Genomic DNA, 14,074 nt, shown 5'->3' with positions numbered 1-14,074 from the left:
ATCGGCATCTACGTAACGGTCAGAATTTTTGTGATTTCGCCGGGACTAAAAATATTCTCGGTTTAATGGAAAATTTTACTTTTATTTAACACCCACTAAATATTACCCAGTGACCATCCAAATTGGAACACTTTTGCTCAGACCTAAGCTCTAGCCCCATGCTAACTTCCACGTCGATTGTTCTATAATTGCGACCTGTAGATTAACTGAAAAATTAGGAAAATTTTTATCTCCAAAAGCAATAAGCTTCTATTCTGACCATAACCCCGCCTCCATGCAAAATTTCATGAGAATCGGGCCATGATTGCGACTTGTAGTATTATTACAAATTAATATGGACGACGGACAGACGGACGAACATACATAGAAAGATCGACTCAGCTGGGCGATATAGGAAGATTCATATATACTTTCATATGTGGAAAAGCTATATTTCGAGGTGTTAGATATTTTTTGGCCCAATCAGACTTATAGTACCCCCAACATATAATTCTATGTCGATTTAGCGATGTCCATCGTCTGTCCACCTGTCCATCTGTGGAAATCACTCTAGTTTTCGAACAAAATCAAGTAGGTTGATAAAATTTTGTTCAAATGTGTATTATGTCTACAGGACTTTTGGTATTGAAAATGGGCCATGTAGCTCCACATTTTGGTATAGCCCCCCTATATAACGGTACATCCCTATTTTCGATATTTTGGTTATTTAAGCGACATTGTTCACCGGAATTGTTTCAAATTTGGTATTTGAAGTTTGTGGTGGGTACTACAGCCTATGACAGAAAATTGTCTGTGCAGGTCTACCTCTTCGTATAGTCACCATATAACGGTACCTCCCGATATTCGGTATTTAGATGATTTCAGCGACATTTGCAGGTCCATGTCTTCCAATAGCCCCAGTATAGTCGTACTTCCCTATATTCGGTATTTAGATGACCCTAATATAACGGCTACATTCGATATTGTTAAGATTTTTACAGAATTATTAACCGATTTTTTTTATTTGAAAATTGTCAAATTCGTTCGACCCGGCCGATCTTACAACCTTTTTACTTGTGTTAAGCTAAAACCTATTATTGTATGGATAGGCATGTGTGCAATTGCAATTAATCATATATTTCCTCTAATAAATGAATTTGTTTTTTTTTTTTTCAGCAAAACAACAGAACAAAAGAGAGACACAAAAAATGAGGTAAGAATTACAAATCAAAATTAAAAATCAACTTTATTTTGATGCCAAATTGACAATTGCAAAAATCTATTACTTTACAGATTTTAATTTTTTAACTAATAATTTTCGTTTACTAGAAATCGACTTCTTTGCCAATCCAACACTTGTATCTGTACTCATAAAACGCATAAAATTTTTCTTGTGGCGTAGAAGCTTTCCAACCCCCTTCTTCTTTTTGGAAGGAACACAATGTTTTGACATCTTACTCTCAATTTTAGATACTTCCATATTTTCAACATTAGAATTTGATGTACTTTGGGTATTTTTTCTCACTGCTATCTTGTGAGGAATATTCTTCGTTGTTTCTGTTGAAGCATTCGATGGATTTTCCATCATTAATGGTTTTTTGGCTGATAATTTCTTTTTCACCATGCCCTTCATCAATTTTGTGGGATCACTGCGAAATGCCTTTGCCGCTTTGGCTATGGAATCGAAATTACCGAAAACTTCCAAAATACTTTTGTTGACATATTCCAGATAGCACAGCGATGAATCACAAACACTGCATTTGGATTTGCCCTGATGAGCGGTCGCCGCATTGGTTCGTATCAAACTTTCCAAATAGAGAAAATTCTTGGCCATATTTTCGCAGTGTGGACAGTGGTTTGCGGCCGTCGTAGTTGGATTTAAGGAATTCTCTTTTGCCTGCATTTCAGTTAGACCCGCTTTTTGATAGAAATTATTGGTGGAATTTTGTGGAACCACATAGCTCGGCGGCTGGACTTCTTCGCCCAAACCAATAAATTTCCTTACGACTGAAATTTTGTTTGTTTTCTCCAACATGATATTTATTTTTTTGTTTGAATTCGTGTTGTCTTTTTTTTTCGTTTTGCAGTTATTAAAATTTCTAAAAATATTCCCCTGACGCATAAATCAATGCCAAATTTTCAAGGTTTTTTTTTCCCCATTTTCTCTTTCTGTGATGACACACAGTATTAATTATCTGGCATTTTTGTGACATTTCCATCTTAACACTGCAGGACAAACATATTCGCAGAACATGTTGACTCTGTGGGGAGTTTTTGCTCGTTTCGTTTCATTCTATTCTGCTGTTTTATGTGATGAAGTCTTCGTTCGGTGTTTTATGTGATGAAGTCTTCGTTCGGTGTTTGGTGCCGTGTTGTCGTTTTTTTTTTTTTTTTTTTTTGGTTTTCGCTTTCCACTTTCAATTCCATTTGCATTACATGCCAGTTAAATTCGTTTCTATGCTCCCATATGGATGAACGCGGTTGACAAGCGACAACGTGTAAATGTAATTGCCTTCATCAGCTTTGAATTTAGACTCTTACACAGGCACACACACACACAGATACATACACACCCACACATACACACACCAAAACTACATGTGAGCACATTGATGTACTTTGGCATCAGAGTGATTGAAGTTTTTGGTTCTAATGCTATTCACAGTGGAATTTGAGTGTGCCGAATCGATATGGGTGTGCGAATTTTGATATATTGGAGAAATTGATAGTAGATATAACTCATGTGTGTTTTGGAAGAGCTTTCATTTCTGATCTAAGGCAGCAAATGCGGAAATACATTAGAAAGGTATGGGAGAGTTCGTGTTAGGTACTTTTATATCCTCCACCATATTATAGAGGGTATATTAAGTTTGTCATTCCGTTTGTAACACCTCGAAATACACATTTTAGACCCCACAAAGTATATATATCTTTGATCAGCATAAAATTCTGTGTCGATGTAGCGATGTCCGTCCATTTGTGGAAATCACTCTAGCTTTCGAAGTACATGAAGTAAGTTGATAAAATTTTACTCAAATGTATATTATGCCTGAAGGACTTTTGGTATTGAAAATGGGCCATGTAGGTCCAGGTTTTGGTATACCCGCCATATGACGGTACCTTCCGATATTCGGTATTTTGATGATTTTAGCGACATTATTCACAGGAATAGTTTCAAATTTGGTATTTGAAGTTCGTAATAGATACTACAGCCTAAGACAGAAAATTGTCTGTGCAGTTCCACATCTTCGTATAGCCCCCATATAGCGGTACCTCGCGATATTCGCTATTTTCAAGATTTTAGCGACATAATTCACCGGAATTGTTTCAAATTTGCCATTTGAAGTTCGTAATGGATACTATGGCCTATGACAGAAAATTGTCTGTACAGGTCCACGTTTTGGTATAGCCCCATATAATAGTACCTCCCTATATTCGGTATTTTGATATATAAAGGCTACATTCGGTATTTTTAAGATTTTAACAAAATTTTTAACGTTTTTTTTTAAATTGTCAAATTTGTTTCAAGTGGTGGAGGGTATTCAAAAATCCGATCTTACAGCTTTTTCACTTCATAATACACAAAATACATAATTTACCTATTTACCTACACATTCATTATCAAATTTCAGATTGCTAGCACTTTCTTTTAGTGAATTTTAGTACTTTTCGAAAACCTTTAGTTCGAATTTCCTAAACCAAGTTGATCGGAAACTTGTGTTGTCGAATGTCGACAAGTGTGGGAGCTCAGGAATTACGATATTTTTGTCCGGAGTGACGCTGGTATTCAGAATGTTAACGATTTAAAGGTAATAGGAAACTTTTGATTTGTGAACATCATCAACCGTGGTCGGAATGTTGATGTCCAGGTATAACCAACGAGAAGATGTTTTTTTTTAATATTTTTTCAAGGACCAATAGGACCCGGATTTTTTCAAGGACAAACATGTAGCCGATGTTTTAAATTTATGTTTTCAAGGTCCAACAGGAAGTCGATGTTGTAAAAATATTTTTCAAGGACCAACAGGACTGGGATTTTTAAAGATTTTTTTAAGGACCAACAGGACGTCGATGTTGTAAAAATGGTTTTCAAGGACCAACAGGACGAGGATTTTTTAAAGAATATTTTTACAAGGACCAACAGGACGTGTACTTTTTAAAGAATATTCTTTCAAGGACCAACAGGATATTCTTTCAAGGACCAACAGGATATTCTTTCAAGGACCAACAGGACGTAGATTTTTAGCGAATATTCTTTTAAGGACCATCAGGACGTAGATTTTTTAAGAATGTTGTTTCAAGGACCAACAGGACGTAGATTTTTTAAAGATTATTCTTTCAAGGACCAACAGGACGTAGATTTTTACCGAATATTCTTTCAAGAACCAACAGGACGTAGATTTTTTAAAGATTATTCTTTCAAGGGCCAACAGGATATCCTTTCAAGGACCAACAGGACGTAGATTTTTAAAGAATTTTCTTTCAAGGTCCAACAGGATGCAGATTTTTAAAGAATATTCTTTCAAGGACCAAAAGGACGTAGATTTTTAAAGAATATTCTTTAAAGGACCAACAGGACGTAGATTTTCTAAAAATATTTTGCGATATCCGTCCATCCAAGTCAACGTCTTCGTATAGCCCCCATATGACGGTACCTTCCGATATTTGGTATTTTGATGATTCTAGCGACATTATTCACCGGAATTGTTTCAATATTGGTATCTAAAGTTCGTAATAGATACTACAGCCTAAGACAGAAAATTGTCTGTGCAGTTCCACATCTTCGTATAGCCCCCATATAACGGTACCTCGCGATATTCGGTATTTTCATGATTTTTGCGACATAATTCACTGGAATTGTTTCAAAATTAGTATTTGATGTTCGTAATGGATACTATGGCCTATGACAGAAAATTGTCTGCACAGGCCCACGTTTCGGTATAGCCCCATATAGTAGTACCTCCTTATATCCGGTATTTTGATGATACAGATCGACGTCGTCGTGCAGACCCTAATATATCGGTATTTTTAAGATTTTAACAAAATTTTTAACGTTTTTTTTTAAATTGTCAAATTCGTTTCAAGTGGTGGAGGGCATTCAAAAATCCGAACTTATAGCTTTTTTACTTCTTAATACTCAAAATACACAATTTTTTTCAGTTTGACAAATTTTTCTATCAAAATTTTGCACATCGTACTAGATTTTCAGAATTTATAGATTTTATATATAATTTAAGTTTTCCATTTTCCGGAAAAAATAATAAAAAAATGCTTACTTTTTACGCCAACAAATATTTTAAATCTTTCACTTTGAAGTTTAGCGAGAAGGATATTAGTAAAATCCTTGCACAATGCTGCCATGTCCAATTTTTCTGTCCAAACCTCTTTCAATGTCTCCATACGTAAAACCTAGAAACCAACAGAGACCTCAATATAAAATTTCAGAATTTCAGCTCTATCCCTTTACCCAATGCCAAATTTATTAATATTTAGTACGCATATCCACAATAATCTACATCTCCCCATCCCAGATATCAACAGTAATGCAAAATTAGTACCATATTGTACTCTCAGAATAATTATAGTACACATTTGAAAACCAACTTCGTACCGGAAATCCAGAGACCTCAATATCAAATTTGAAATATCACCCAATATCAAATATAGAACCATTTTGTACTTTTCGCACAATTTTAGTACACATTTCCGAAAACACCTCCATTTGTCCAGGCTACACATTCATTATCAAATTTCAGATTGCAAGCACTTTCTTTTAGTGAATTTTAGTACTTTTCGAAAACCTTTAGTTCGAATTTCCTAAACCAAGTTGATCGGAATCTTGTGTCGTCGAATGTCGACAAGTGAAGGAGGTCAGGAATTACGATGCTTTTGTCCGGAGTGACGCTGGTATTTGGAATGTTAACGATTTGAAGGTAATAGGAAACTTTTGATTTGTGAACATCAAGACTGACGAGCGGTAGACAATCAGTAGTCGGAATGTTGATGTCCAGGTATATTTTTTCAACGTCCAACAAGAAGATTTTTTTTTAAATATTTTTTCAAGGACCAATAGGACGCTTATTTTTTGAAGGACAAACATGTCGCCGATGTTTTAAATTTATGTTTGCCAACAGGAAGTCTATGTTTTAAAACCATTTTTTCAAGGACCAAAGGACGTGGATTTTTAAAGAATTTTTTTTAAGGACCAACAGGTCGTCGATGTTGTAAAAATATTTTTCAAGGACTAACAGGACTTGGATTTTTAAAGATTTTTTTAAGAACCAACAGGACGTCGATGTTGTAAAAATATTTTTCAAGGATCAACAGGACTTGGATTTTTGAAAGAATATTTTTTCAAATAATTTTTACAAGGACCAAGAGGACGAGGATTTTTTAAAGAATATTCTTTCAAGGACCAACAGGACGTGGATTTTTTAAAGAATATTCTTTCAAGGATCAACAGGACGTAGATTTTTAAAGAATATTCTTTCAAGGACCAACAGGACGCGGATTTTTTAAAGAATATTCTTTCAAGGGCCAACAGGACGTAGATTTTTAAAGAATATTCTTTCAAGGATCAACAGGACGTAGATTTTTAAAGAATATTCTTTCAAGGACCAACAGAACGTGGAGTTTTTAAAGAATATTTTTAGCGAATATTCTATCAAGGACCAACTGGACGTAGATTTTTAAAGAATGTTCTTTCGGACCAACAGGACGTAGATTTTTAAAGAATATTCTTTCAATAACCAACAGGATATTCTTTCAAGGACCATCAGGACGTAGGTTTTTAGCGAATATTCTTTGAAGGACCAACAGAACGTAGATTTTTAAAGAATGTTCTTTTAAGGATCAACAGGACGTAGATTTTTAAAGAATATTTCAAGGACCAATAGGATATTCTTTCAAGGATCAACAGGACGTAGATTTTTAAAGAATATTCTTTCAAGGACCAACAGGACGTAGATTTTTAAAAAATATTCTTTCAAGGACCAACAGGGCGTAGATTTTTAAAGAATATTCCTTCAAGGACCAACAGAACGTAGATTTTTAAAGAATGTTCTTTCAAGGACCAACAGGACGTAGATTTTTTAAAAATATTTAGCAACGTCCGTCCATCCAGGTCAACGTCTTCGTATAGCCCACATATAATGGTTCCTCCCGATATTCGGTACTTTGATGATTTTAGTGACATTATTCACCGAGATTGTTTCAATTTTGGTATATGAAGTTCGTAATGGATACTACAGCCTATGACAGAAAATTGTCTGTGCAAAGATAGCTAGTGTCTAAAACCACGTGTGGCACGTTTTGGCCGTTTCAAATCATATCTGCTTGCTATGGCCTCACGGCTAACGGTATAATAAGTAAAAATTTTCCCTCTTTAACCCACTGTGCACAACATCCAATGGCATTGACTATGCGGTCAGTACACAACATGGACAGTTGCTGTCCTCAACTAAGCATGACATGTCCTGGTTATGTTGCTAGTTGTCAATGTTTAGATTTCATGCCTTCTATCTTTGTTATTGCATCTTCTTCATATTCGCTTTCGTTGAATTCATTTGGTTCGGCATGTATTGAGAGGCACTGGCATTTCCAAAAACCAAAGAAAAAAACAACTTCTCACAAGAAGAAATTGCTCCCTTCCACAACCCTTAAATGGTCACCATAATTAATTGAACTCCACCACAACAAGTATTTCTCTCCCTTTTTTGTGTGTGTGTGCGTGGAAATAATTAGGGACATTAAGCTGGATGGTTTAGTTGGCTCATTCGTGTGTGAACAAAATTAAAATCGAATCACTAAAAGAGAATGATAGAAGAAAGAGAATGTAATAAACCAAAATCAATCTCAATTACCTGCTGTTCGTTGAAAGCGAACCAAACGCAATTCGCCGTAATTCGAAGTCGAAAGGAAATCAGAAAAGGCAAGTTCAAAAGAAGTTTTGGCTTTTCTGGGTCACTTAACTTCCGGTAACACTTTGCCGTTTACTGATTTCATGTGGTTTGTTGTTGGATTTGTAATTCATTTTTATTTTCTTTTGAGGCCAGTGTTCTTGATTAGCTGGAATTTGTGTGTGTGTTGTTTGTAGGCCAATAAATAACCTGGGCCAACCATAGAGTATGTATACCACTGGTATAAAATTCCAAACTAAACAATTTCAGTTGTTTTTTTTTTTTTTTTTTGGTTTTTCTTTTTTTTGGAAAGGAAAACCTTGACACACTAAACTACTAACGCTATTACCACAACTTGTTGTTACTCCAATTGCCTAGTTATTCGAAATGGCCATTGGCCGGGCCATAAACATTTTTAGAATCACGAAATGTCTTGCTTTGATTTTTTCCATATTGTTGTGTTTTTTCTAACGTTGTTGTTGCTGTCCTCTATAGGGCCTATATTTTTTTTTTTGTTTTGCCTATTTGTCTAAATCTTTAATCGTTGTCGAAAAGCGGTTCTTGGTGTTTTACTTGCATTTGAACAACAAGCCCGACATGTTCACATCCTACAGAAGAACCTGAAATATATTTAACAAGTTAAAAAGCTGTAAGTTCGGCCGGGCCGAACTTTTAATACCCTCCACCATTTGGTAAATATTTGGCAATTTCCAAAAAAAAAAAAAAAAAATAAATAAATAAAATCCGTTAAAAATTCTGTTAAAATATTAAAAATACCGAATGCCTATACGACGACGTAGACCTGCATAGGCAACTTTTGTCATAAGTTATTGCAATATTTAAATGCGAAACTTGAAGAAAAATTTGTTTATAATGTACCTAAAATCATCAAAATACCGAATATAGGGGGTACTGTTATGTGGGGGCTATACGAAGACGTGGACCTGGCATGGGCTGAAGTATCTATTACGAACTTCAAATACCAAATTTGAAACGATTCGGTTAAATAATGTCGCTAAAATCATCAAAATACCGAATATCGGGGGGTACCGTTATATGGGGGCTATACGAAGACGTGGACCTGCACAGATAATTTTCTGTCTTAGGCTGTAGTATCCATTATGAACTTCAAATGCCAAATTCGAAACAATTCCGGTGAATAATGTCGCTAAAGTCATCAAAATAGCGAATATCGGGCGGTACCGTTATATGGGGGCTATATGAAAACGTGGACCTACATGGCCCATTTACGAACTCAACCTGCCTACTGGCAAAATATACCTGTGTGCAAAATTTTAGCCTTCTATCTAAATTTGTTCGAAAGATGATTACAACAGACAGACAGACAGACGGACAGACAGACAGACAGACAGACGGACATGGCTAAATCGTCTTAGAATTTTACGCTGGTCAAGAATATATATACTTTATTGGGTCTGACATGAGTATTTCGAGGAGTTACAAACGGAATGACAAAATTAATATACCCTCCATAGTATGGTGGAGGGTATAAAAAAAACAAAAACCAAAAAAGTTCAAAGGACTAAATATGCCGAAGCATTTGTAACTTTTAAATTCGTGTTGCCAATTTGGTGCACAAATAATTTAAAATCGGATAAAAATATATATAGAAGCTATATCCAAATCTGAACCGATCTCGATAAAAATTGGCAAAGATATTTCTGAGCTGTATTTCCCTGAATATCGTTGTTACGGAATGCATATTACGGTTGTGTGTAACAAATATAAGAAATCGGATGAACAATATATATGGAAGCTATAGCTATATCTAAACCGATCTTCACCAAATTTGATATACTAGCTTCTAGACTCAATTCGGTCGCATGTGCCGAATTCCATCCCATTTGGGCAAATATTAGACGTTTGGTGCACAATTAAAGTTAAATCGGACGAAGTTATATATGGGAGCTATATCCAAATCTGAACCGATCTCGATAAAATTTAGCAAAGGTATTTCTGAGCTGTATTTGATATATTTCCCCAAATATTATTGTTACAGAGTGCATATTATGGCTGCGGAGGACAAAAATAACAAATCGGATGAAACATATATATGGGAGCTATAGCTATATCTGAACCGATTTCGATCAAATTTGGCACACTTATTTTCATGCCTAATTTGGTTGTATGTGCAAAATTCCATACTATTCGGGCTGATATTACACGTTTGGTGCACAATAAAAGGCAAATCGGACGAAGATATATATGAGAGCTATATCTAAATTTTGACCGATTATCTCCAATTTCAATAGGGTTCGTCGTTGGGCCAAACAAATGATTTGTGCAAAATTTCATCTCAATCGGATAAAAAATGCGACCTGCAGTTTGTTGACAAGAATACATGGACAGACGGGCGGACAGACGGACTGACATGCATAAATCAACTCAGAAAGTGATTCTATGGAGATCCTCAAAAGTAACTATGGGTCTATCTCGCTTCCTTTTCCATGTTACAAACAAATGCACAAAGACATAATACCCTTACCACTATGTGGTGTAGGGTATAAAAATCACTAAGAATTAAATGAAAGTGTTAAAATTTCTTACATATATATATGTGTGTGTGTGTATGCATACGTGAATACTCTCGTGTTCATGCCATTGCGGTTTTTGGGGTGGTGCCTTCCTTAAGCCGATTTATTAAATACATTCATGGCAAATGCAATAACACCTTCCATATGTTTGTTGCAAACAAACAGGCACTTGTGAACATTAAAACAAATGGCTTTTAACGCATTTAGGCCGTTTCATTAGTCTCGGATTTATTTATGATGGCATTCGACATAAAAATGTCGGACAAATGTACAAAGCTCACTCGATTGACTCCGATAAGTGGGTACTTAGCCAATAACACCTTTTGTTGGTCGTTGGGTCTATTAAAGAAATCTAAATTGATAGACTCGTCGTCGTCGTATGTGTCATGGTCAATTAGAACGGATATTGACCTACATAGGTATATGGGCAGGCAGGCAGTCAGCCATCTACCTACGAATGTAGCCTTTGGAGTATTGTTGTCAGGCACAGACCCATCCACACGCAATTGATGAAGGTTAGTAATTATGTAGTACTTTGGAATGATTAAGCCTTACCACTCTTCGTTACATCGATTTAAATATACGAAGAAATATTGGGAGGCAATTGAATTGGAAGAAATGTGTTCTTCTTGTGTTTTATTGTGTGGAACAGCAAAAAATGTTTGAACATGGGGTCGAATTAATGGGAGCCTAATTGCGAAGGAATTCAACCGAATTTGTTATGTTTTAATTAATACGTAGTCGAGGTGTCTGGATATTCATAAGGGAAGGATCACACGAATAGGCTTGACGTATACACGGGAGGAAGACGTAGGTTGAACTAATTTTAAAAAAATATATACAGGGTTGCCCATATTCGATGGACCTTTGGGCCCATTCCAATCGACGAGGCTTGTCCGCAGGCAACATTCTTTGCGTCAATTGAATTTTGTACGGGAACAAATGCAAATCAATGCGAATAATCCGTTGTAAAGTGGACCGAGCCATGGCCAACTGCTGAGAACGGCGTTTTTGGGATGTTCTTGGGGACCTCTCAACACTGGCTCGTACGGCAGCATTATTCTCGGCCGATCGCCTTGGTCGACTTTTATATGGCCTCTTCGGATTAGAAAGAGCCTTACCAGTCGAAAATTGTTCGTATAAACGCTTAATGGTGTTCTTAGAAGGCGCACTTCTCACATTTTTTAATGTTTTAAAAGCGCATTGAGTTTTCACAATTGACTTCTTCTGTTGAATGTAAATTTCAACTATTGCAGAGCGCTCGCGTGGCGTGTATTGGTTCATGGTAAAAATATGCTTGGACTGACGCTTCAAACGCGGTATGTCATTAAGCGATGTGACATCTCTGTCAAATGTTATGGCGTTGCCAGATGGGTCCGTCGAATATGGGCAACCCTGTACATAACAATTTTGTGTTCTGCATACTTTAAAGGTAATACAGTGGAACAATAAATTCAACAAGAGAATTATAACAGTATTCGACAAAATTCAAATTTTTTTGAAAATTACAAGGAAAAACCCAGTAGATTATGGAAGTAGAGCTAGAAATAGAAGACACATGTATCGGCGTCTTGAAAGTTGCACCGAAAATAATAATCTTGTTCCCAGTTCAAGTTCTCCACTATTCCAGACATTTGCTTAAGAAAGTCAAAATATTCTACAAAATGATTTGTCACCAAATTCTACACTAGGTCTCCGAATGAAGGGTGAGATGAAAAAACTGCAATCAACTTCAGACTACTGTCATATTTAAGCCACTCGTCCGACAGCTGTTAAAATTATTCCAGTGACAGCTTATAATATTGTTTACAAGTGTACAAAAGCATTTTGGTGAGAATTTTCCAGAAAAAAAAATATTCATGATGGAATTCAAGCGTGATAGTGTGATTTCTTTATATTTGGCTGGAAAACCGCAAGTGACTATCGTTAGAGCACTCCAGCATTTAAATGTGAATAAATCTCTTGTGTCTCGTACCATCGCTCGTTATCGTGATACTGATAGGGTAGCCCGACGTCAAGGAAGTGGATGGAAGAAAACAGCAACATCAGTAGATATGGTTCGAAAAGTAAAGAAGCGACTTGATCGAAACCCGCGTCGCAGTGGCCGAAAAGTGGCTCGTGAGCTGAACATATCGCAATATTCCATTCGGCAAATATTGAAAAATGTGCTCCGGCTAAACTATTGAAATTCCAAAAAGTGCAAGAACTTACACCGTAACAGAAAGAAAATAGACTCAAAACAAATTCCCGAATTTGGTGTTCTCCGAAGAAAAATTCGTTGTCCGGCAGTTTGTAAACAAACAAAATGATCATGTTTACTTGCCAAAGAGGTCAGCTGAAAATGTGCACCTTCGGTTGGCCAACAGAACTGAAACGACGGCCATGGTGATGGTGTGGGCCGCCATAACAGCCGCTATTCGCTCGTATTAAGCGACCGTGGCATCAGGATGAATGCCGAATATTATGGCGAAAATATTCCTTGCCAAAGGTGGCCAATTCGAACAAATCTAAACTTATTCTAAAGTTTAATGCTATTTCCGACATTTTTTGGTATTATTAAATAAAATAATAAAAAAAAAAAAAAAAAATTGTGGCGTTCATCTTTGTTGTAGTTTTTATACCCTACACCTCAATGTGGTCAGGTTATTATGTCTTTGTGCATTTGTTTGTAACAGGCAAAAGGAAGCGAGATAGACCCATAGTTACTTTTGACGATCTCCATAGAATCACTTTCAGAGTGATTTATGCATGTCTGACCGTCCGTCCGTCTGTCCGTCTGTCCATGTATTCTTGTGAACAAAATGCAGGTCGCATTTATTAACCAACTGAGATGAAATTTTTCAAACAACATTTGTTTGGCCCAAGGACGAACCCTATTGAAATTGGAGATAATCGGTAAAAATTTAGATATAGCTGTCATATATATCTTCGTCCGATTTGCCTTTTATTGTGCACCAAACGTGTAATATCAGCCCGAATAGTATGGAATTTTGCACATACAACCAAATTAGGCCAGAAAATAAGTATGCCAAATTTAATCGAAATCGGTTCAGAGATAGCTATAGCTCCCACATATATTGTCCATCCGATTTGTTATTTTTGTCCCCCGCAGCCGTATGCACTCTGTAACAACATTATTTGGGGAAATATATCAAATGCAGCTCAGAGATACCTTTGCTAAATTTTATCCAGATCGGTTCAGATTTGGATATAGCTCCCATATATAACTTCGTCCGAATTACATTTATTGTGCACCAAACGTCTAATATTTGCCCAAATTGGATGCAATTTGGCACATACGACCGAATTGAGTCTAGAAGGTAGTATGCCAAATTTGGTGAAGATCGGTTCAGATATAGCTATAGCTACCATATATATTGTTCATCCGATTTGTTGTATTTGTTACCCACAGCCGTAATATGCACTCCGTAATAACGATATTCAGGGAAATATATCAAATACAGCTCAGAAATATCTTTGCCAAATTTTATCGAGATCGGTTCAGATTTGGATATAGCTCCCATATATATCTTTATCTGATTTCAAATTAATTTTGCACCAAATGAGCAATATAAGTCCGAATTTAAAAATATGCTTCGGCATATTTAGTCCTTTGAATTTTAAATTATAATTATATTCATA

At 36.1% G+C, this 14,074-nt stretch overlaps 1 protein-coding gene across 1 annotated transcript; it reads right to left on the bottom strand.

The window, feature by feature from the left end:
* Positions 1–1,199: 1,199 nt before the first annotated feature.
* LOC101894826 (uncharacterized) lies at positions 1,200–2,083 on the bottom strand. Its single transcript, XM_005187938.4, has one exon. It carries the CDS (start codon positions 2,012–2,014, stop codon positions 1,262–1,264), a length of 753 nt encoding a protein of 250 aa, XP_005187995.3. The 5' UTR covers positions 2,015–2,083; the 3' UTR covers positions 1,200–1,261.
* Positions 2,084–14,074: the final 11,991 nt, after the last annotated feature.

Source organism: Musca domestica, unplaced genomic scaffold (assembly GCF_030504385.1).
Source record: "Musca domestica strain aabys unplaced genomic scaffold, Musca_domestica.polishedcontigs.V.1.1 1, whole genome shotgun sequence".
Classification (NCBI taxonomy): Eukaryota; Metazoa; Arthropoda; class Insecta; order Diptera; family Muscidae; genus Musca; species Musca domestica.
This window is presented reverse-complemented; position numbering and strand designations above follow the sequence as displayed.